General features: G+C 46.3%; 1 protein-coding gene across 1 annotated transcript in view; it reads right to left on the bottom strand.

The window, feature by feature from the left end:
• Positions 1-9,905: 9,905 nt before the first annotated feature.
• The window catches only part of Sdc (Syndecan), a 107,657-nt gene continuing 96,082 nt past the window's right edge, over positions 9,906-21,480 (bottom strand). The window contains exon 6 of the mRNA XM_084602325.1: positions 9,906-13,418. Within this exon, the coding sequence (XP_084458451.1) occupies positions 13,249-13,418 (170 nt within the window). The 3' untranslated portion in view covers positions 9,906-13,248. The remainder of the gene's footprint in view (positions 13,419-21,480) is intronic.

Raw genomic sequence — 21,480 nt, 5'->3', positions numbered from 1 at the left:
ATGTGGACACCTCAACTGCACCGCAAGGGAAGAGAGGAAGGTGGGAGTGAAAGTGGAAAGAGAGAAAGAGGAGCCGTAGTGGTGGTAAGACGCCCGACTACTCTGCCGGAGTTCCCAGGTTCGAACCCGACCTCAGCGGCTGCGTTTCGATGGAGGCGAAACGAAGAGGCGTCGTGTGCTGTGCGATGTCAGCGCACGTTGAAGATGGTCGAAATTACTCCGTAGCCCTTCACTACAGCTTCTCTTTGCGTCTCTCATAGCCTAAGTCGCTTTGGGACGTTAAACCCCACAAACCAAACCAACCAAACAGCTTCTCTTTCTCTTTCCACTTTCACTCTCACATTTCTCCCTTCCCTTACGGCGCGGTTCAGGTGTCCACAGAGCAAGTGTGACAGATACTGCGCATTTCCCTTCCTGTGAACCAATTATTATTATATTATAGGTGGCTCGGCTACAGATCCAGTAGCAGGCCCGTGCATTTTCTTTTCCTTTTTCTTACAGCCACAACAACAACGTTATACAGATGTTATGGACAAGGAGAAAGAAAGATTGCGCCAGGTCGCCGCATTGCTTTCGGAACCTACCAGGCTTAACCAAAGCTAAAGAGGAAAAACATTTATTTAAACCGAATAGCTAGGCACTGGTGATTAGGTGGTCGTGTCCATTTCAGGCGGCCTCCTCAGTCCAGGATGCCGGCAGCTGCTGCTATCCCGCGCGCCCGCTCGATCAGCCGCTGATCTTGCAGGTGTGAGCTAGACAGAGCAGCATCCCAAGAGGAGACGGTGGGGTGGGGAATGGACGGGAAGCCTTGCGGCTTTGGACACGCCCATATGGAGTGGTATAGTGTTGGTTTGGTGCTGGCGCATGCTTGGCAGATCGAAGGGTATCGTGAGGGAAAGAAAAGGTGTTTGTGGTAAAGGTTCGGGAATGTGTGCGTTTGAAGTTGTCGCCAGGTAGTGGCATCTGCTCTGGAGAGGGATTTGTGCGGTGCGGGAAGTGTTCTTCGTTGTTGTCTGTAGTATTCGAGGGTAAGTGTGTACGTGAGTGGTTCTGTGGTGGTTGATAGCTGAGAGCTTGATGATGGCCTCGAAGCATCTTCCTCTCCGGTTTTCGTATTAGCTGGTAATCGGCCGTCTTCAGTCTTCCCTCCTGGTGCCCGGCAATGTTAGTTCGCGGGCGAGCGCGTTGGCGCGCTCGTTGCCAGAAAGAAATGCGCGACCTGGTGCCCAAAGTATTCGAATAAGCGGCGTGTGCGTCTTTCCTTTGCACTGACGAAGGATTTGGTGGGTTTGGGGAGACAGCAGACCGGTTGAGGAGGCTCGGCATGCTGCCTGTGAGTCTGTGACAATAGTGCAGGATTTCAAGTGTTTGTCCAGGGGGTTGGATGAGATGTATCGGATGGCGAGGGCTATGGCTGTCTCTTCCGCCGTTCTGATCGAGGTCGTGAGGATGGAGCCTGTTACTTGTACCTGACCGTCATCGTTCGTTACGGCCAGGCTCGCGGCAGGTTTGCCGGGGTAGCTTGTTGCGTCGGTGTATAATACGAATTCATTATTTCTTAATGTACGTTGAAGTGCCCATACTCGGGCCTGCCGTCGGCCCGCGTTAAGGTCTGGATGCATGTTTTTCGGGATTGGGGCCACTTGGATCTTTGCTCTCATTAAGGGGTCCATGGGCTCCGGATCTGGTGATAAGGGGGTGCTGGGGGCTGGATACCCGAGTATCGCTAAGCGCCAGCAAATTTTTTATTTCTTTCTTCTCTGCTTTCTCTTCTGTTCACACGAGGCAGCTGAGGTGGCTCAGCTACAGAGCCAGTAGCAGGCCGTGTTTCTTTTCCTTCTTCCTACAGCCACAATAACAGCCCCCGCCGCAAGCGGCATTCACCTACCAGTCCAAGCCGCGTAGGGCCAGAAACAGCCACCCTTCACCACCTCTCAGGAGCGGTTGTGTACTGCCCAAACACGCCGGAGAAAGTGTGACCGATACTGCGCCTTTCCTTTCCTGTAAACCAATGAATTATATTTATAGAGCCATTTTTTAACCTACACCAGCTACGCTACTGTAGCAAAACATCATTGAAAGCATTGGAGATTTGTTACACCGGTGTATGGTGTAGGGTAAAAAAAAATGGGCCTATTATGTCGCATTGCAATGTACGCCGATAAGAGGCAACCAATGAGAAGCAAATGATAGGAGAGGAAGAGTAGGCGTTCCGCATTATTTTAAGAGACACCGCGGATAAGTCGGCGGTGGCCTCGGCCAGCGCCACAGAATTCTAGATGGCGCTGCCTCGGTGCGCCAGCTGTGCACCATGTGACGCCCCTTCCTAATGGCGCATGCGCAGCTGACGCGGCGTCGGCACCTCTGAGTCACCCGCGCAGCGGATAGTCGGCGGCGGCTCTGCCTACAGGAATCGAACACATGCCAAACACATGTCTAACAATCAGGTAAATAGTGTTAATCCATTGCGCCACAGAAGCGACGGTTAGTGACGTCTTTAAACGCGTTCTTATTCGTTTTGATTCAACGCACTAAAGATGGCGCGACGGACGCAACTGACATTATCAGAGGATTACCAGGATTACTGCAAGCAATTTTAATCGAGCAAACTATTTTATTGCGTATGCATTTTAGTTTATGCACTGCAATTCATACTAAAAAAAAACATATAGTTTCCTTTTTGTTGTGTTTTATTTTTTAGTGACGCCACCCGGCACTTCCGTTGCTGCAGTTTTCAGGGAATGGCAATACGCCTCGGAGCATTAGACAAACCAAACGGGAGTCGAGTAAATTCGAAGAGCTCGCGGTAGCACTGGTGTGGTGAATGTGGTTTTCTGAATTTCACCTTCCGTCACCTCAATCTGCAGGTACCCTCTGCTTGCATCCAAGACTATGAAGATTCTTGCGTTCCCTAACGCGTGCGTCACAGCCTCGATCGAATGGAAAGGGTGGCAGTTCCTGGCCCCACGGGGTTAGGACGGTAGGTCAACGCCGCTTGCGGCGGAGGCTAGCCAGCCGCCGAATTTTTATCTGTTGTAAGCCGTCATTGCACCCGCCACCGCTTCGGTGGTGGTGGACGACGGCCGTTGTTGCGGCGCGCGACTTTCTTTCCCCTCTACTTTTTTTCTTTATTCTCTATTTTCTCTTCTGTCCGCACGAGGCAGCGGAGGTGGCTCAGAGCCAGTAGCAGGCCCGTGCATTTTCTTTTCCTTCTTCCTCCAGCCACAACAACAACAACTGGAAAGGGTACGCAATCGTAGGCGTCAGTGAGTTCAGCTTTCGATAATCAACACAAAGCCTGACCGAACCATCTTTCTTAGGCGTTAGAACCACTGGGAACACCCAGGGACTCTGCGAGGGTCTCACCGCGCCGTTATTAGTCATCTCGGCAAGGGCGCTGTCGAGAAGCTGTCTCTTATGCGCGCTTGCGTATTTTCGCAACATTTTGGCACCAGTCTGCTCATATACTGATCGCAGAAGTGAATAAATAATTTTTTTCTTTGCGTGCTTCTGTGTGCGGGCTCTCGTGATTAACAACGTTGTACGTATTTACGTGGCTAAGTTGCTTAGGGTAAACTGTCTGGCTCTCGATATAGTGCTCTAGAAGATTGGGCAGTGTGTCGACCGCGCTGCGAAATACATGGGAGCGAGGGGCCGCTTTTGCGATGACGGAGGCGCCGCAGCGCAGAGGGCGCCACCAGCAACTGGTGTGTCAGCCGTCCGGGCGCCCGCGTATGCGCGCTGTGCGGCGGGGCGGATACCGCGCGGACTGTACGTTCTTGTTTGCTTGTGCGTCGTCTCGAGCTGTTCGCGACAAGATTTTACAAATATGCCGGTTAACGGTGCTCAGTACTGTTAGCAACCACCTAATTTATTTTCCATTAACATGACAGAAGTTGGCTCCGAAGAAAACAGCTAGGAGAGGGCCGGCGTACGACTCGCACAGCACGCTTCACTCGCCGTACAGCTTGCTTTAGCATTCCTAAAGCACCTAATTCATGCCCAGAAATGTAGTCGTTTTGAAAAGAGGGCTGTGTGGAGGCAGGATGTATGAAGAAGTGAAACATACAACACGTGCGTTCGAGCGCCGACTAAAACTGGTCACAGTAACCCCATTATCAAAACAGTCCAAAATGGTATATTCCGTTGTTTTTCACGCCAACTATGCCGACTACAGTACGTCACTGAAGCCACAAAAGAAGTCGGCATTCAGTTGGAATGAATTAAATGTGGACTACCCCGCATGGAGGTAGAGATATAGTAAAGTAAGGACATGAAAAACGAACGACACCACGCCAACTGGCTACTGAATAACAGAACACAGTGGGTCAGGAAAGGTGGAAGAAGTGGGAGGTGAAGGTTTCACAGGAAAATAAAAAGAAACGTGTCGAGGGAGGGAGAAAGGGGTTGGTGGAAGGCACGCAGCGCCGTGAAAAGAGCGACCGCGAATGTGAATAAAGGTTCAGAATTTTCGTGCGACACGGCAAGCGCACGACGAAGAAAGCAGGCAGCTAAAGACGAATAAAAATGGAGATATATCAAAAACAATAAAAAAAAAAGAGGAAACAAACGAGCATAAGAACCAAATGAAGGCCCGGTGCACAAACAGGCTGCAATCGAACGCGTATAAAGATATAAGCGTCGAAATTTAAGAGACAACAATTTGTGAAACTGTACACTAATCTAAGAACACACCATTTTCTTTTCTCTCCATAAGTTGAAACATTGTTGTAACGGGTAGCTTTATAAATACCCAGAGATGTGCGCTATACTTAAAACATTTAATCTCAATGCGTTATAGTTTAACAATGACCTAATTGTTCCAGAAAATGTTTCCATTCTAGGGTGCGCAAGCCACCGGTAATATGCAAGTCATTGCCTCCAGAAGATCGCTCTAGTCATGTTTTATGTATGTACAAAATAAGAAAAAATGAATAGCTTTGAAAAAGAAATAACGACGGAAAATAAAGGACGCAGAGGCTATAGGGTACACTTAATTCGCTTCCGCTAGATCATCCCTCTGCGAAAGAGAGGTTGTGAGGCCGGCACGGTTTCTCACCACGAACAAAAATAGCGTCATAGGTTCGAAGCTAGGTCGCAATTTACTCAAAAATTTGGCTCAGATGCACGGTCCTTTTCGACTGCTTTGCCCTTCAGATTTTGCAAACTTCCTGTAAAATGTGAAGATTCAAAAAGTTTACCTACTTGGAGCACCAGAAAAGCTCCCACTTGAAACAATGAAATTTAATGTGTTTTTGCGGCTTCGCTATTTGCGAAGTAAGCGAATCACGACAAGAGTTCCCAAAGGAAAAATAATTAAATTTCCTTGAAAGTATTTCACGTGCAATATCAACCTTGTTAACAATGTAGTCTGGTTAGTACTGCAAAGAGCACCCGCGGCAAGTAGCCCGATTATATATAGTCCGGTAAGCAGTAGTTGCAAGTATATCCAGTCGATTACTCATATTTCATACCACACACTCAAAGAATAAACACGCATTATGTCCGCATTTGATTTCGGCATTATATTAATTGCTTGCGTATTAGGTGCTCGTCATCTTTTTCGCATTTTTCCGCTTTCTCTCGGTGCGCGCCAAGAACTGCATCATACCTGCCAATTCGAAGCGCAATTATCAGTTCTTTTATTTTTGTTTTTTGTTTGTTTGCTCTGTACCATTTGATGCCAGTAAAGCGTCCGCACTCAAGTGTCCACTATGAACGTATTACGTATGTGACGGGTTTACTTTTTCATATTTTATTTGAAGTAATGCCCTAGCTGTACTTGACCTTGTTTTTTTTTTTTTTTTTTTTTTGGTTCACCCTTTGGTTAGTGGCACGCAAACAAATGTCCGCGATATACGTAATTGTTAATCACGAACAAAGAATAAATGCTTGAGTCATGTATACCTTGTTTATTTATTTATTTATTTTGCCGGTAAATACCACAGTGCTTTAAATTAGTACGGTAGTGAATAAATGTGTTTTGCTCGCACACTGTATTTGTAATTTCTATAGGCGGTGATTAGGGCACATAAAGAACACCGATTAAATATATATATTACAGATTACTGACCATTTAAGATTACGTTGTTATGTATTAATAAGCGCACGCTGCAAAATGTAAGCAGGTGTTCGTAAATAAGGTTTGTAAAAAATAGGCGTTCCTAAAGAGGCCTTACGAAGCACATGCTTTGATTCGCATGTACACTGTTTTTCTCCGCGTGTTATTAGCGCTCCTGGGCAGCAGCCGTTATTCCCTTACGGGAAGAACGAATGCAAAACATCACGCTTCATTGCAAACGTTAAGTACAAATTGCTCATCTGGACGATTTGTAACTGTCCGCAGGAAGAAATGTTGAGAGTTTCAGATAGCGATTCAAACATCGCGCGCTGCTCCGAAGGACTACCCAAGCGTGCACGATGTCTCCCGATAGACGTAAAAGAATGGCAGGGATCAGTTTAAGCACCTGGAATAAGTAGCCTCTTTATTAAATATCACACTAATTGCGTAGCGTCTGAAAATCGCTCCAAAGAGAACCGCAACCCTCCTCTGTACCTCCGCTATCCCGCGGCCGCTACGCGCCGAGCGGCAAACGTGGCACCCCTGTTGCACGTCGCGCCCTCTCGCGGGAGTCGGTTCTTGTCATCGCAAAAGCGGCCCGCTCTCCGCCGCCGGTCGTCACACTGCCCAATATTCTAGAGCACTATACTCTCGATCCGAAGTTCCCGGAAGGTTAGGTGCCAATCTCCCTCTCCCATATCAAAAGAACCAGCGTTGGCTGTTTCAGCATGTGCAACGGTGGTGGTAGAAACATATTTTATTGCCATTGAACAAACAGTGGGGGCGAAGCCCCCTGCATGGTACTTGGGTGCTCCCTTACTACACGTGGGAAACACCCTTATAAAGCAAAAGAAAGTCCTTGAAGAGCAATCCTCCTCATAGCACTGGAGATAATCTTCCGTTGTTCTTGACTTGAAGTGTGCTCTTCATGAGAGACTCCCAGTAGGACTCTGCGACGTTCGGTGATGGGGGATGAGGAAAGGTGGGGCATGTAAGAAGGATGTGTATGGAGTGTCCTGGTTTGCCGCAGAGTCTGCATGATGAGGAAAACTGGTCTGGGTAACGGACATGTAGAAGTGTAGGGTATGGAGCCGTCCGAGTCTGCAAGCTTCGCTAGTTAGTGTACGGCCTGCGCTATGGTGAGAAAGGGGACTGGGGGTGTATATTCCCTTCGTTTGTCCCGGTAGTACAAGAGAATATCACGGAAAGAGAGACGGCGCTCCCCGGCCTGTAGATAGTGCTCCGTTTCACTAGCCCGGAATGTAAGACCTCGTTGCACACTCTGCCAAGTACTCTGTGCTTGGTCATGTGTACCTTGACCACCTGCCAGAGAAATGCCCATCCATGGAGGAAGGAAAGAACTTAGGAGAGGCCCTGACGTCGCGACCGGACGCTGCAACGTCTCTCCTCCTCCTTTACCCTCTGCATTTTCTTTCTCCGCGACGCTCACGTACCTAGGGCACTTAGCAACGCTGTTGTTAGTGGCCCGAGTTTTTATAGCAACAGCGTCGCCGTTGCTAATGACCCGACTTGGCTAAACCTAAATTTTGACGTCACTTCCGCCACACTTTCTCCAATGCATTGGGCTGAGGCTGATAACTCTATTCACAATAAGTGGGAGGAATAGGGGAAATCAGCTAGCGTGCCGCAGGCCGTGGAGACTTTTGGCAACGCCGGCCCATTCGACGGCCTTGAACTGAATGCCAGGGTCATTGGAAATGGCAAGGGCCTCTTCTGAGTTGTTTCCTTCCTCCATGTGCCAATCATTTTTCATTCACGAGGCTGATCAGTGTTGCCAAGTCAAAAATAAAAAAAAACCCTAAAAGCCGGCAAATTTATTGCATTGAAAAGCTCCATTTTATGCACTTTATTTCATTAACTTTTCTGCAAATCATACAATTGCTATGAAAACATATTAGAAAAGTTTTTCTTTTTGCCTACAAAATTTTGACTTGTTAACTTTCCTTTTGTTTTTCTTTTTTTGTACACAAGCTTGCCATAAGGCATATTACAGAAACTTTTCTGCAAGGAACCTCCCTCCTCCCTTGTTGTGGTTAGTCCCACTTCGCGCAGAATCTGTGTCCTTGATGCCCTTGCCCCTGTACAAGTCCATAGCAGGTGGCGAACATCCACTTCTGCAGCTGGTGTGGAACACTTCGGGCATGTGGTTGGTTCGATGTCTGCTTGCGATTCCCATCGGCATTTTACCGACGGGGTAAGGGCCGCCCCAGCTCTTATCCTTCTAAGGGAAACCTCCTACAATCTCGTTAGGTTACGAGGGAGTGGGAATGTACACGAGGGAATGAGGGCACGTGTACTTTTCCTTAAAGAGGATGCTAAGATGGGAACAGCGGAGCGGGCATCGAAAGGGAGCCTGGTGGGGGGCGCATTAGTGTTTGGAACTTCGTGTGTGAGGTGGTCAAATTTTCTCTGCTCAGCGTTCTCAGCATCGTCTTGTCTCTGATGTATCTGCTTATCTTTATTTTATTGAGTGCGTGGATTTCCTGGGTAACACATAGAGACTTCGTCACTTTCTTCAGTTGTTTTATGGCGGCTAAGGAGTCTATAGATGTGGGCGTCTGTTATGGAATATTTTATTTATGGCCTCCATAGCATCGCCGATTGCAGAGTTCCATCACAAGCGGGTCCGGGCATTCTGAAACATATTCTTTATGTACCTTTAGTTTGCTGCGTGTTGGACTAGTAGCTGCTGTTCTACCGCCAGTTAACTTTCATTCCATACTTTCATTTTCAGGAACACCTCACCTTCATCTATGGGGTTAAATTGAAGTCCCAAAAGCACTTCTTTCCCGACTGCAAACTTCTGACTACAGGTACATCCATTCGCAAAAAAGACGTTTGCTTGATTTTGGTTCGCCAAGTGTTCTGCAGGCAACTGCCCACTCTTGCACATGTTCTAGGCAGGATTCCAGCACTGCTTCTAACACGCACTTCATATTGTGTCGCTCTTCTGGATAAATTTGCGAGAAGTAATGAGTATGAGCAGCATTTACTCTGCCTTTGGGAACTGGCTCAAATAATTAAAATTTGATTAGCAATTTTATTCGCATGAGGTTCCCTGTTTACATTAGATAATGTTTAATTGGTTGAACATGCATCCAACTTCTGCATTCACATGAGCAGCATCATCATGGAGGCAGCAAGCTCGTCTAGCACGAAAAAAGGAATTTTGACCGAGGCATCACTGTATTTATTCAGTTTGTCTCGGAGTTGTTCTGCACGCAGTTTTTTCAGCTGATGAGAGTGGGCTTCTTTCATTGCAACTGAATGGCAGCAATTATTTCTCATAGCTCTTACTAATTTTGAGGCATCGACAACTGTAACCAAAGATCATTCATTTGCATTTGGAACTTGCAGTATCTACTCTCGAAACTTACTGCTCTAATTCTTGCATTTCCGCACTTGACTATCCGCCCCCTTAACATCTCAGTGATGTCATGCACTCAGTAATGTTCTCTTGTACAAATGAATACAATTTTAAAAATCCTGTACTATTTCAACGAATTTTAAAATCGCCCAAAACCAGCAAAATAGACAGCAAGCAGACATAAGCGCTAAAAATCCCGCCTCCTGCATTACAATTTTTGCCACTGAACAGTAAAAACCGCTTAGCAGGAGAACCGTTAACTTGGCAACATTGACGCTGATGCCATCGACGGCATATTTTCTGCAGAACTGGGTCTTCAATGCTGTTGTTGACACTTAGGGAGACTTCGTAGCCCATAGCTAAATGGCATGCCGACTGAAAACTTCCAGTCCACTGTTCTGCAACATATTCTCCCAACTCTTAAAAAGACTCCTGCTTTCCAAGGACACCAAAGCATTCTTGTAAATCCATCAATTTATTGTATTGACAACTATGAAAAGTTCTGTACAAAAATGTTTTTGCAGTAGTACAAGGTAGACACCAGTGTTTCTCCCGAATCCTTCAGCCCATGTGCCAAAGGACCACCAAGATGACTAATGTAGACACCACAGATTTGGTACATTTGGAAGCTACTGTTTGGTCTTGATGCGTCTTAAATTAAACATGTACAAAAAAAAATGCTTCGTAGCAGTTGCATGTGGATGTGAAAACACCTTACAACAACACTCACTCTTTGCATACAATATATTAAGATTCTAGCAGTGAGTGGGGGAAAAAAATGGTCTAAAGAAATGGAATCTGGATTATGGAAAGGAGGAGAGTTGCATTTTGCGAAGGTTGGCAAGATCATAAAGAACTGATACAGAAAAAAAAATATTGTTGAACAGTAAACTAGCTTTCGAAAAAACGCCGTTTGAAACAGGGGCAAGTTCTTATAAAGACACAGGAATAAAACAGTTTCCAGCATATCTACTGAACACCATGCAAAACAAACTGCCATACTTAAATGAAAAAAAATAGGTAATGACTGGCATCTGACAGGGGAGACAAAAATTACAAATTGGGGTCAAATCACCGCAGGTTTCAAAAACCAGTTGCTCTTGATGACCCCACTTTTAATGAAGACATACAAACTGCTAGAACACCCAGTGGTCACACATACAAAAGTTTGATAAAAGAATACTACTACTCTCGCAATGTTCAAGACACAAGCTTGGATACCTCTTAAGCAATTTCGGAGAAGTGTACAGTATTTACAGGCTTCCTTTTAAACACTACTCACTAAAACAGACAACAGGCACAGCACATAAAAAGAAAGTGAAGAGGAAAAGAATGAAGTACAAAGCATTTTTCATCAAGGCAGAAGTTGCACGAGGCACGCTAGACTTCGTACTGGACACTCCCACGGCCGTTCAGTTCTTTTCTGCGTTCATTTCATTCAGGACATATGGATGACTCGGCTCGCGTGAAGTATGTACAACAAACGCAAAACACACAGCGAGGAGGAGGAGAACACCGTTCAAGACTCGCACATGCTGGAAGTGAATCGTGTTCAAGAAAACAAACAGAAGGAGAACTGCAGGAAATACTAGAGCAGTGCCGCTATAAAAACAAGCTGCTAGATGCATAACTGCAGGCCCAGACCGTAAAGACGGGTGACAGGTGCCCATTTGTAAAAACTGAAACGCTGTCTTCTCAAGGATACACGCACCGACATTCCATTATTTAGACCGACTTTTTACTACTAGCACAACATTCACTTACGAACAGAGTGCAGTGCTGCAGTTCTTCCCCGACGCATCCCGTATGTGTACTGTTGTACACTGCATAGTAAAAAAAAGCAAGGGGCTGTATAAAAACATCACACATGCATTCGGCGGGGGTCAACGTGGAAAAGAAAGACTCCACACCAAGTCTTGGGCTGCAGAAGGCTGCTGATGCATGCCGAGAGTGGCTGAGAACTATTAGGTCCAGCCACGCTGAGAAGAACTGACCAAGGGCTACTTTACCAGACTGATGGCTTTTTGACATTGTAGTAACAGGCACCGCTGCCGCCTTAATTTACCTGCGCCAATATCTTTGAAGGATCAAATTACCCAGGCAGCACAAACTATTGGCCCAATATTGGTACTGTGTTGGTAATGTCTGACTAACATAGGACTCATGCTTTGTCAATACAGTACCAATATAGGACCAATGTTGATTGGGCAAGCAAATGCAAAATGCCTCTCCGCCTCGCCACAAATGGTGCCTTCGAAAGAATAAAATAAGGCTTATTTTTTTCAGCGTTACAAAAACAACTACCAATTCATGTAACAGGTAAAGAACAGGTTCCCAGGCCTTCCTTTGGACAACACCATGCATGGTACAAAGTAGTTAGGTGGCAAAGAACAGTGAAAAAAAAAAAAAAAAAGAAAATACTACATTATACTTTGCACTCTGTGGCACACACACACAAACTTTACACACGCACATAAACGCACTATTGGTCTGAACACGTGCAGACCCTCCTCTCGGAGCTTGCCAACGTGCATCCATGGCAGGGGAGCGAGCATTGGGGCCTTAACTATTATAACTCAAAAGATGCAAAAGCACCGAGTGCTTCCGCCAACGAAAACGTTACATTAACACTGGAGTAAACGTTTCGACAGACGCAACGCACCCTCCCAGATATGAAAAAAACAAGAAAAAGAAATTGCACATGGATCAATGACAACTTGTAGCAGCAGCACATCAATGCCAGTTTGATGCAAAAAATGCCAGAGTGACTACATGCCTTTAGCTAGCATAAGGAACGGAGTTACCAAGCCAGACTATGGAGGGGTTGATGCAATTCCAACAGCGGCTGGAATGTGTACAATATAGTTTGTTTCCCAGCAACGTTGTTCGGAAAGAAAGGAAACTTCAAAACTTGGTTTCACCAATTATTGCAGCGAAGGGAAGTTGGCTCCATCGAGTTTTTTTCCTCTGCCTCGCGACAGACTTGTGATACTGGGTTCTTCAAGCAAAGAGTTTTTTTTCCCCTTTTCTGTTTTTCTGGACTTTTTTGCAGTGTCCAACAGCTTGTCTGAAGCCCTTCACGCACATACACACACTAGCACATTGCCTTTTCTTACTGTTCAAAAGCTGGCATGTGGGTGTGAGCGATTAAATTAACTGTCGCGAGCTGAACGTCTAAGTAAGCCGGCATAAATAAATGGCACTAGAAGGAAGAAAGGCGTTTGCGAGTGCCGGACAAGCAAATGCTACTGCACGCATAGACAGACAGACAGACCTGTACTGCCAAGCTCACACTAATGCGTGCAATGCCAACTTGAATGCTGCCGACTACAGTTCACAAAAAAAAGCTGGTCGGGAAAGCATTCAGTGTAAAAAGGTCAACCAATGTAAGAAAAATGTCATTACATTAACTGACAACTATATAAGGCACAGGAAACTCAACACAATTAAAAACTTTTTGAAAAAAAAAAAAAAATGACACTAAAACTGTCAAGGAACAAGAGGTGAGGAAAAAATCCATGTTAAAAAGTTACACTAGTCTGAAGGAGGGAAACAGATAAAACGAGACAACACCCACACAAATTCTTCCTTGCATGTTCTTGTAGCAGCGAGGGATGCTGCGGCAGTCGTTCGACGCTTTCCGACGGTCGGGCAATTGTATGCACCTCTTGCACCCCCCCAAATGGATGTGTTGCGCGAGCAGTGTAGGCGAAGGCGGGGGAAGGAAAGGAGGGGGGGGTGGAAAGAGAAGGCATAGTATGTGTCTCGCGCACACATCTCTAAGCAGTCTCTCCTCTGTCTAAGCGTAGAATTCTTTGTTGCTGCTGCGCATGTAAGAGTTGACCGTCGGTGACCGCTTGGGTTCGTCCAGGGCGTAGCTTCCTTCGTCCTTCTTGCGCATCCGGTAGACGATGAACATGACAAGCAGGATGGCACACAACAGGCCCACGACGGCACCACCGATCACCGCTGCATGGAGAAGAAATAGTAAGGAGACATCTTAGATGCTCTGCCGAAAGGCCCGAGTCCACTTCAGTTAGTTTCCAAAGATCAACTAGCTGCAGAGATCCACACAAAATTGTAGGACATGTCTCCACATGAGTGAGGTTTGCATACACTGAGAGTGAAAGCTTTCTTGCTTATAGGCAAATTAAACAAGCCAACGTGCAATTGTGAGGATGTCCCGAAGTGACCTGCAGGGTATGACGCTGTAGTAGAGGGTTGTGGATTCATGGTACACCAAAGTTAGGTGTGAAGGGATTAAATTTCTGAGAAGAAATTAAGTTCCTTACCTACTTTTCCTCGGACTTTCGCGACAATCGTTACTTATGGGGATTTAAGCAAGCAGGATATTTTGCTAAACTCTTTCTAGCAGTCCATTTTTCATTTAACTTATTTTCGGTGACACTTAATAACGACACAAGTTCAGTTTTTTTTCCTTCACCAATTAACCATTCTGTGCGTTGTGGGTTGGCTTGATATGTGCTAGTATATGTCCACAAAATGCCGGTTTCAGTTTATGCAGATTTTTACAAGGTACAAAAAAAAGAAAGACTTCTTGATTGCCATTCACATCACATACGGGTAACAATTCAACACTGCTTTGTTTATTGCAAAGATGCAATAGTGACAGATGTCCCAGATGAAAATGGGCACTGTACGCTTTCCTCAGGTGTACCCATTCCAGCTGGAAATGCATGTTTTCGGGTGGAAAATTTGGATGCACGGTTTCATAATCCCGCTGGAAATGACCCTTTTTTTTGTCTTCAATGAGACTGAAGTGTGGAACAAGGCTATCATGCACCAACTGCAATGTGGAATTCATTGCTTTTAAAATGTTTAAAATCAGTTTGTTGACAACCTCTGCTTCTACTAAAAATGTAAAAGTACAAGACATGTGGTTATGGCTGTAGAAAGAAGGAAAAGAAAATACACGGGCCTGCTACTGGCTCTGTAGCTGAGCCACCTCCGCTGCCTCGTGCGGACAGAAGAAAAAAAAAGGAGGGAGAGAAAGAGGCACGCCGCGAAATGCCCACAAGTGCATATTAAGGCCCCCTTCTGAAGAAAACCTGGTGCAAGTTTGAGAGGGAAAAATTACTTGCATGGCTCTAGTAGGTGGTGTTATGTGACATGAAATACTACAAGGCATCACTAAGTTGAGGAGTTGCCAACTCTAGTTGCTCATTTCAGGTGGGGCGGTGAGAAGAATTGAACTCTAAATGCTCTATGTCACAAAGTCAGGCATATGTTAATAAGGCCTTACACTACACACGTAAGGTCATAGGGCTTGGCTAGAGTGGGCCTTTATATCAACGTCGGGTGGGCACTTACGACCTGTAGCTGGTTAACACAGTAACTTAGGACTGTATGCTAATTATGCATGAAAAATTACAGGCCAAAATTCAGCTAATTAAGCAAGCAGAGACGACATATACATGAACTATGAAGAGCAAGAGAAGCCACAGACAAGAACCTTAAAGCTACTTCATCATACCCTTCAAGCAGAGCTTCAGCGTTCCCCATATTTTTCCCCTACAAGTAAAGGGTGAAAATGCATGCATTCCGAATGAAACAGCGAAGAATGCCTCTTCCTCAGTTTTTCTAGCTTTGGATATAAACATACGAGATTTAACTTCTTTGATTTCTTGGTGTCAAGCTTGTACAGCTCATACATCAACTTCTTGATTGCCATTAATTCCAAAGTGGCTTGGAACCCAGCGAAGTTTTGCACGTGTCCTTGTGCTGTGCCTACAAGTGAGTTATGTATATTGTCAACGATGTCACTGGAATTTGGGAATCAACTGAGGTGTTCAGAGATCGAGTGTAAACAATGCTGCTCTCGATGCCCTCGCTTATTTTTTGTACAACCTCGGAGACTGCGTGCAGCACTCAACAGTTAGAATGGATATACACTGAGATACACTGAGGTAGCTGCACCGTTTTCTTGCGATTTTTTTTCTTTGCACCAAGGCAATTCCAAGAGCACATGCAGCATTTTATATGAAAAGCTAAAAATTTGCACACTATTTTCCATTTAGTGCTAAGTATTCTTGTGAAATGTTTTCAAGACAACTTAAACCACTAAATTACAACGAGAAGAAAGCCTTTGTTTGAAACGCCGCCTATTCCAGCTTTACTGAGTCTGCTTCTGTACGTTGTGTGGTGCAGCGTTCGAGAAAGTTCGAAATAAAAGGCACACCATGGATGCCTGGATTGGATGCTTGGCGGGACCAGATTAGTTCATGCGTGAATCACCTAGTGATGTCATCGGTCATAACTGGATGAGACATGACCGAATGTGAATCATGCGCGGCCATGGCAGATGACGTCCCCAGGTGATGACTGCGCAATCTCACGGTGTCCCACAGAGTCTCGCTAAGAAGTGTCACTTCTCGCGGATGACACTCATGAGGCATACTCTATCAGAACTGCTGTTTGTGTAAGGAGACTTTAAACAAAGTTTTGCATCACGAAATATGTATACTTTGCTTAAATGAAACTTCTCTTAAACGGAACTTGAAGGGGATTCAGAAAGTGTTCCATTTATCAGGAGTCCACTGTACATCGGGGAAACTGTACCAGAGCGGCAGTGGGTGGGGACAATGCGCAACATCGGGTAGTGTAACTGTTGTGTAACAAAGGTCTTTCGGTAATGAATAGATTTTTAGGATGTAAGAAAATGTAAGAATGGTTCTTCGGTATGCAAGGGATGGCTCATTTGTTTGTAAAGACTTAATTGGCGATGTCCTGTAGGCACCAGTGTATAGACGCAAACCTAAGTTGTGGATCGGGACCAGTCATTTCAGGTACGAGGGTCTTGCAGATCCATACACTATACAACCATATTCCAAGCACGAGCGAACAGAATGATAAATCTGCAATACGCATGTTCTATCGGATCCCCAGCGTTTATGTGGGGGAAGAAAGTCAGCTTTTTGTCGAAGGCAATGCCAAAAATTTGTGTTCATGTCTTACAGGTAAAACAGGACTTGTGATGTACAATTAAATACCTGAAGCAGCAGATGCCAGACATGAAATTCCTGCTGTAAACAAAATTTATTCCGTTGGAGAGCACACTTGGAGCTCATCAGAGAAAGCACAAGCTGTTTACTTGTCTGGCAGCGGGCAGCCCACGCGCAGGCACAGTGCGCTGTTGGCCGCGCCAACCAATATGTATAGCCGCTGCTATTGCTTCGTGGGTCCGCCCACATCTGCAGCGCGTATCTGCTACGTCTCCCGTGACACTTTTGATCTCTGCTTCAAGCTATTTCTGTCACTTGTTCTGCAATTACCTCGTGAATTCGCTGCATTAGTTAATGCTTCAGGATAATGGCACACCGTTCAGCGCTTTCCGAGCATGCACGGAAATTTCCCAGGAATGCAGTCATTCGTAGTATCGCAGTCATTCTGCACTGAGCAATCACTGAGCGGCAAAAATCCTGCATGGCGGAAATTTCCAGGAATGCAGGAAGCTGCGGCAATTTACTAACTGTGCACGAACATATTGCTGTCTACATGGCGTAAAATTCAAGCCGAGCACAGTTATAAATAATACTTCACTCGCTCCTCCGTTAGTAGCTTCACTTGCTTTCCACAGCACAACAACACTGCCAGAGCAACAATGAATGCAAGCGTAACTCTGGGAAACGCACTGGCACTGTGTGCAACTGGTGCCTCCTGGATGCAGATTGCATCTGCTTTAAACAATGTGACCAAGGGTTGATTTTAAATTGTTTTGTGGAGGAGCTCGTGTGGCGAATGTTTGCACTAGTTTGAAGGGGTTACATTGTTCCACAAATGACTGAACTGCAGCTGCCGGTCGCTTTCGGTAGTTTTATGCGCCTCCTCTTGATTATGCAATCATGGACATTGTATCACAATGGCCGGAACCACACCGCTCCGCTATCTGCATGCGCTAAACTTTGCGATTTTGCTCCCGGCAATCGTCGAAGTCATACTTAAATACTACAGACCCTGTCTGAAGGAGGCCGGCGCCGGTCATCTGGGTCTGAAAATATTTAAGTGTTCTTCAAAAATGCACATGTATTTCAAGGCAGAGGTGAAGCCACCCGGTTCTAGCCCCGCTAATGCCTGCTTCGTTTTCCTCACCAGCTCCATTTCTTTAGGGGCAGCAAACCAGCGAAATTTTTTCCACTGCTATGCTTCTTTAGCAGAATGATATGCAGGTGCGTGAGAAGTGCTCGACACAGTCCCACCCACACAAATTACATTGAAGTATTGTAAATATCAAATTGGCCATCAAATAAACAACCAAGGGGCTTAATTCTTAGACTCAACAGCACCCAGATCCTCGACCGAGGCCCTTCACTGCCCAGCAGCACTGCAGCTGCGAGCGGTATTTGAATCTGTAGAGACGTGCGCGGCAGCACCGGCCACATGCCAAGGAGGAGGCAGCGCCGGCATGATGCCTCGGCCGGATGCCGCCGCCACTGTTCCTCTGCAGCTACCCAGGAATAAACATGGACGCGGTCACCCCTGATCGCTGACTTCCAAAAAGCTCTAATGTCGCGTTATGGAGTAGTTCTGTGATCAGTAACCATTGAAGACGCCGCCTAAGCTTCTTAGCTTGGCAGTGTTTCTGCGCGGAACTGGCTTCACTTGGTTAGCCAAAGCATGACTGGTGACATACTAGGAATCAAAAACTTCAGAACAGTACAGTAGAATCAGATACGAATCTACTGAGATACAGTAGACTCCCTTTAAGACTAACTCCAAGGGACCATGAAAATTGTTCGTCTTATCAGAAGTTCGTCTAATCAGGAGTGCTTCCAAAAATGATGTTTGAGCATGCAGAGCGTGTCCAAATACCTCGTATATGAAAGCAAATGAATAAAATGGCCTTTCAGGAAAATAAACTGCAATACAAGCATTTATTGGACTAATGATTGTCTACTACACTTTGCAGTAGTAAGGCATCAGGCACTGTTGACTGTTACCCAGTCTTTTTTTGTGTCTGTCGTGAAAATCGACACTGCACTAAAGTGTCTAGGCAGGCATCAGCTGCATCACAGGTAACTAGTGCAGATGCAGGCATAGCATTCAAGCTGTCACTTTCAGCAGCAGTTTCCGATGGTAGGTCAAGCACTTCTTCAATCGGAGCATCCAGTGTGTCAGCCCTACACGTTTCCACACTTTCGTCAATGCTGACATACGCACTGATGTCAATGAACACACCCTTACTGCTCAGCGCAGAAACAATGCTTCTATCCTCCAAGTTCGCAGTGTGGTCCTCATTCGTAGTATCGCAGTCAATCTGCACTGAGCAATCACTAAGCGCCACAAATCCTGCATGGCGGAAGGCGTTGGCAATAGTGGCTTGAGTAACCTGCTCCCAGGCGCTCGTCAGTAAGTGGACAGCACATAACAGGTTAACTGTGTACTCCTTAATGCTCTCCATGCAAATCAGCATCCTTTGCAGCAGAGAGCGACGATAGTGCCTCTTCAAGCTACTTATTACTCCCTGGTCCATAGGCTGCAGCTTTGCCGTTGTATTCGCTGGTAGAAACTCCAGTCGAACGGCATGAAGTCCAGCGACGTGGCCGTGTCCGGGACAGTTGTCAACAACAATGAGAACTTTTCTGTCTCTGGAAGTGGCGATCCATCTCTTGAAGCCACTGCTCGAAAAGTGCCTGCGTCATCCACGCTTTTGAATTAGCCATGTACGTGACCGGCAGCGTTTTTATGTTTTTAAAGCAGTGTGGTGCTTTAGATTTGCCAATCACCAGCAACTTTAGTTTGTCAGTCCCAGTCATATTTGTGCCCATGAGGACCGTTACTCGAAGCTTGCTCCGTTTGCCCGCCACAAAGTCACCACCAGCAAATGAGCGTTTTATTTGGGAGTACCTGGTAGAAAAGCGCAGTTTCGTCCACATTGTATCTGTCTTGAGGGTCATATTCGTCCACGAGTTCATTCATCTTGTTCTGCCTCCAATCACTGCAGACCGCTTCATCCACTGCAGCGGCCTCGCCGACAACACAACGAAAAGCCAGTCCATGCCTTTTCCGAAAACGGTCGAGCCCCCCATCGCTGCATGCAAACTCGACATTCAGTCGCAGGGCAATTTCTTCCGCCTTAGCTTTCAGTAACACTCCATTCACTGGCAAATTCGCACTGCGCGCTCTCTTCACCCAGGCAAGCAGAACGTCTTCAAGGTCTTTGTGCATAGCTGTGCGCATCCTCTTCCGCTTCAGCGCAAACTCACCATCTTCCAAAGCACTGGTAATCCGCACTTTGTCCTTCAAGATACCGCTCACGGTACTTTTCGCGATGCCGAACTTGCGCGCTATTTCAGTCTTTGAAAGCCGGCCGGCGCGAACTTCGGTCAAACCTTCAGCCTTCTCACAAAGCTCAAGCGGCTTTTTTCGAGTAGTTGGCCGACTAGCCATAGTAGCAACACTGCGAACACGGCACGCACGAAAACAAACAGTGCACACCACGAGGTGACAGCGTACAGCCTGGTAGAAAATTGTGGGACACGACGCGCACACCCGCCACGAACAATGGATCTGTGCACTGCGTAGCAGGAGTCGTTGGCGGTCAGCAAAGGCGCGGAGCTCGGTAGCACTGGCATGACGACACTATCACGTGATCACCATTGGGAAACGTCATTGGCTGCTTTTTCTTCTCACCATTTTTTTTCCCGCGTTTCGCTAGTTTTGCTGGCCGGGCCGCGTATGCTCTTTTTTTTTCTCTCTCTCTTCCTCTCTGCGAAACGCGAACCTACTCCTACTGCGGGGACAAAAGGAGTGAGCGGGGGAACGGTGGGAGAGGACGAGCAGTGGCACTCATCCGCCTTCGTAGAATCGCATTTCCGACGCCGACGTGCTTGGGTCTGTGTGCGTTGGCGGCACTGATGGTCGTGGCACTGAAAAGCCTTTTTTTCTTTCCGCTGAAGCGCTGCTTGGACGGTCGAGTAAGCTGCGCGGGTGGGGTGCAGCCGGTCGTTAAAATTCATCTTAACCGATTAGCGTTTGCAAAGTGTTCATCTTAAGTAGATTTTTTTTGCATTGACTCTATGGGGAACCAAACAAACGACCTCCACTGTTCAACTTAACCGAGGGTTCATCTTAAGAGAGTTCGTCTTAACGGGAGTCTACTGTAGTTACCTGCAAACTAGTGTCCTCGCTGCTGCGCTTGCCGGTTTTGAAGCTTCGCTGGCCTTTTTTCCTTGAATGTTTGTGCTACAGCTCCGTGTTCAGCAAAAATTACGTCCACGGTAACAGAGTATGACCGAAGTGCCGGCGCTCCTAAATTTGCCAGCGCTGTGAAACGTCACATGTTAAAAATGATTCCAGTGCACAATATAGTGAGCATAGGTATCCAGAACCTTAGTTGCAAGTCCTGAGAGCAGGCAGTAAGCGCCGATGAACAAGAAGTAATTTTTAGAGCGGCAGCAATGGGCCTGTACCCCTCAAAACGTGAAGTTCCATTATAAATACGGCCTTGACAGGAGGGAGCTCATAGCGCAAAATGCTAGGGACTCAGTGGTAGCGAGTTCGAATTGCGTTAAGAGTGTCTTTTTCCACAAATCTTTTTAAATCTTTTTTTAATGTATTTGAGGTGCGTCATTACCTTTTAGTTTTTCGTTTTTATCAGAGGCCTTTTATCGTCGGGCGACTAGTGCAATAGGGAAGAATGACATTTGGAATATGATAGACGCTGTCCTTGGTATCAAGCGGCAAATATAACCCTTTTGTTTACTATGCCTGCAAATAGCACTTTGAAGCTCTTGTTGCCATATTACGTGGGCCAAATGTGCCATGATTTAGTGAAGCATTGAATGATGATGCGATTTTCCTTCAGCACTTAGCATAGCTGTATGCTTTTCGTGGCATTCGTAGCTGCAGTCGAGTGGTCAGGCCAGGGTTAACGGGAGCTCGCAGTCGAAGCCGCAAAGGCAGCGATATGTTGGCTCAGAAGTGTGAACGAAGGAGCGTGTCGGCGGCAGCGGATTTCGCTCACTCATTCCGCTGAATGCTCAAGTGCAAACGAGGCATCAAAATGCCGGCT

The sequence above is a fragment of the Amblyomma maculatum genome, chromosome 4 (genome assembly GCF_055883805.1).
Source record: "Amblyomma maculatum isolate TAMU_Amacu chromosome 4, ASM5588380v1, whole genome shotgun sequence".
In the NCBI taxonomy this organism is placed as follows: Eukaryota; Metazoa; Arthropoda; class Arachnida; order Ixodida; family Ixodidae; genus Amblyomma; species Amblyomma maculatum.
The sequence above is the reverse complement of the archived record's forward strand: the minus strand, read 5'-3'. Positions and strand labels throughout refer to the sequence as shown.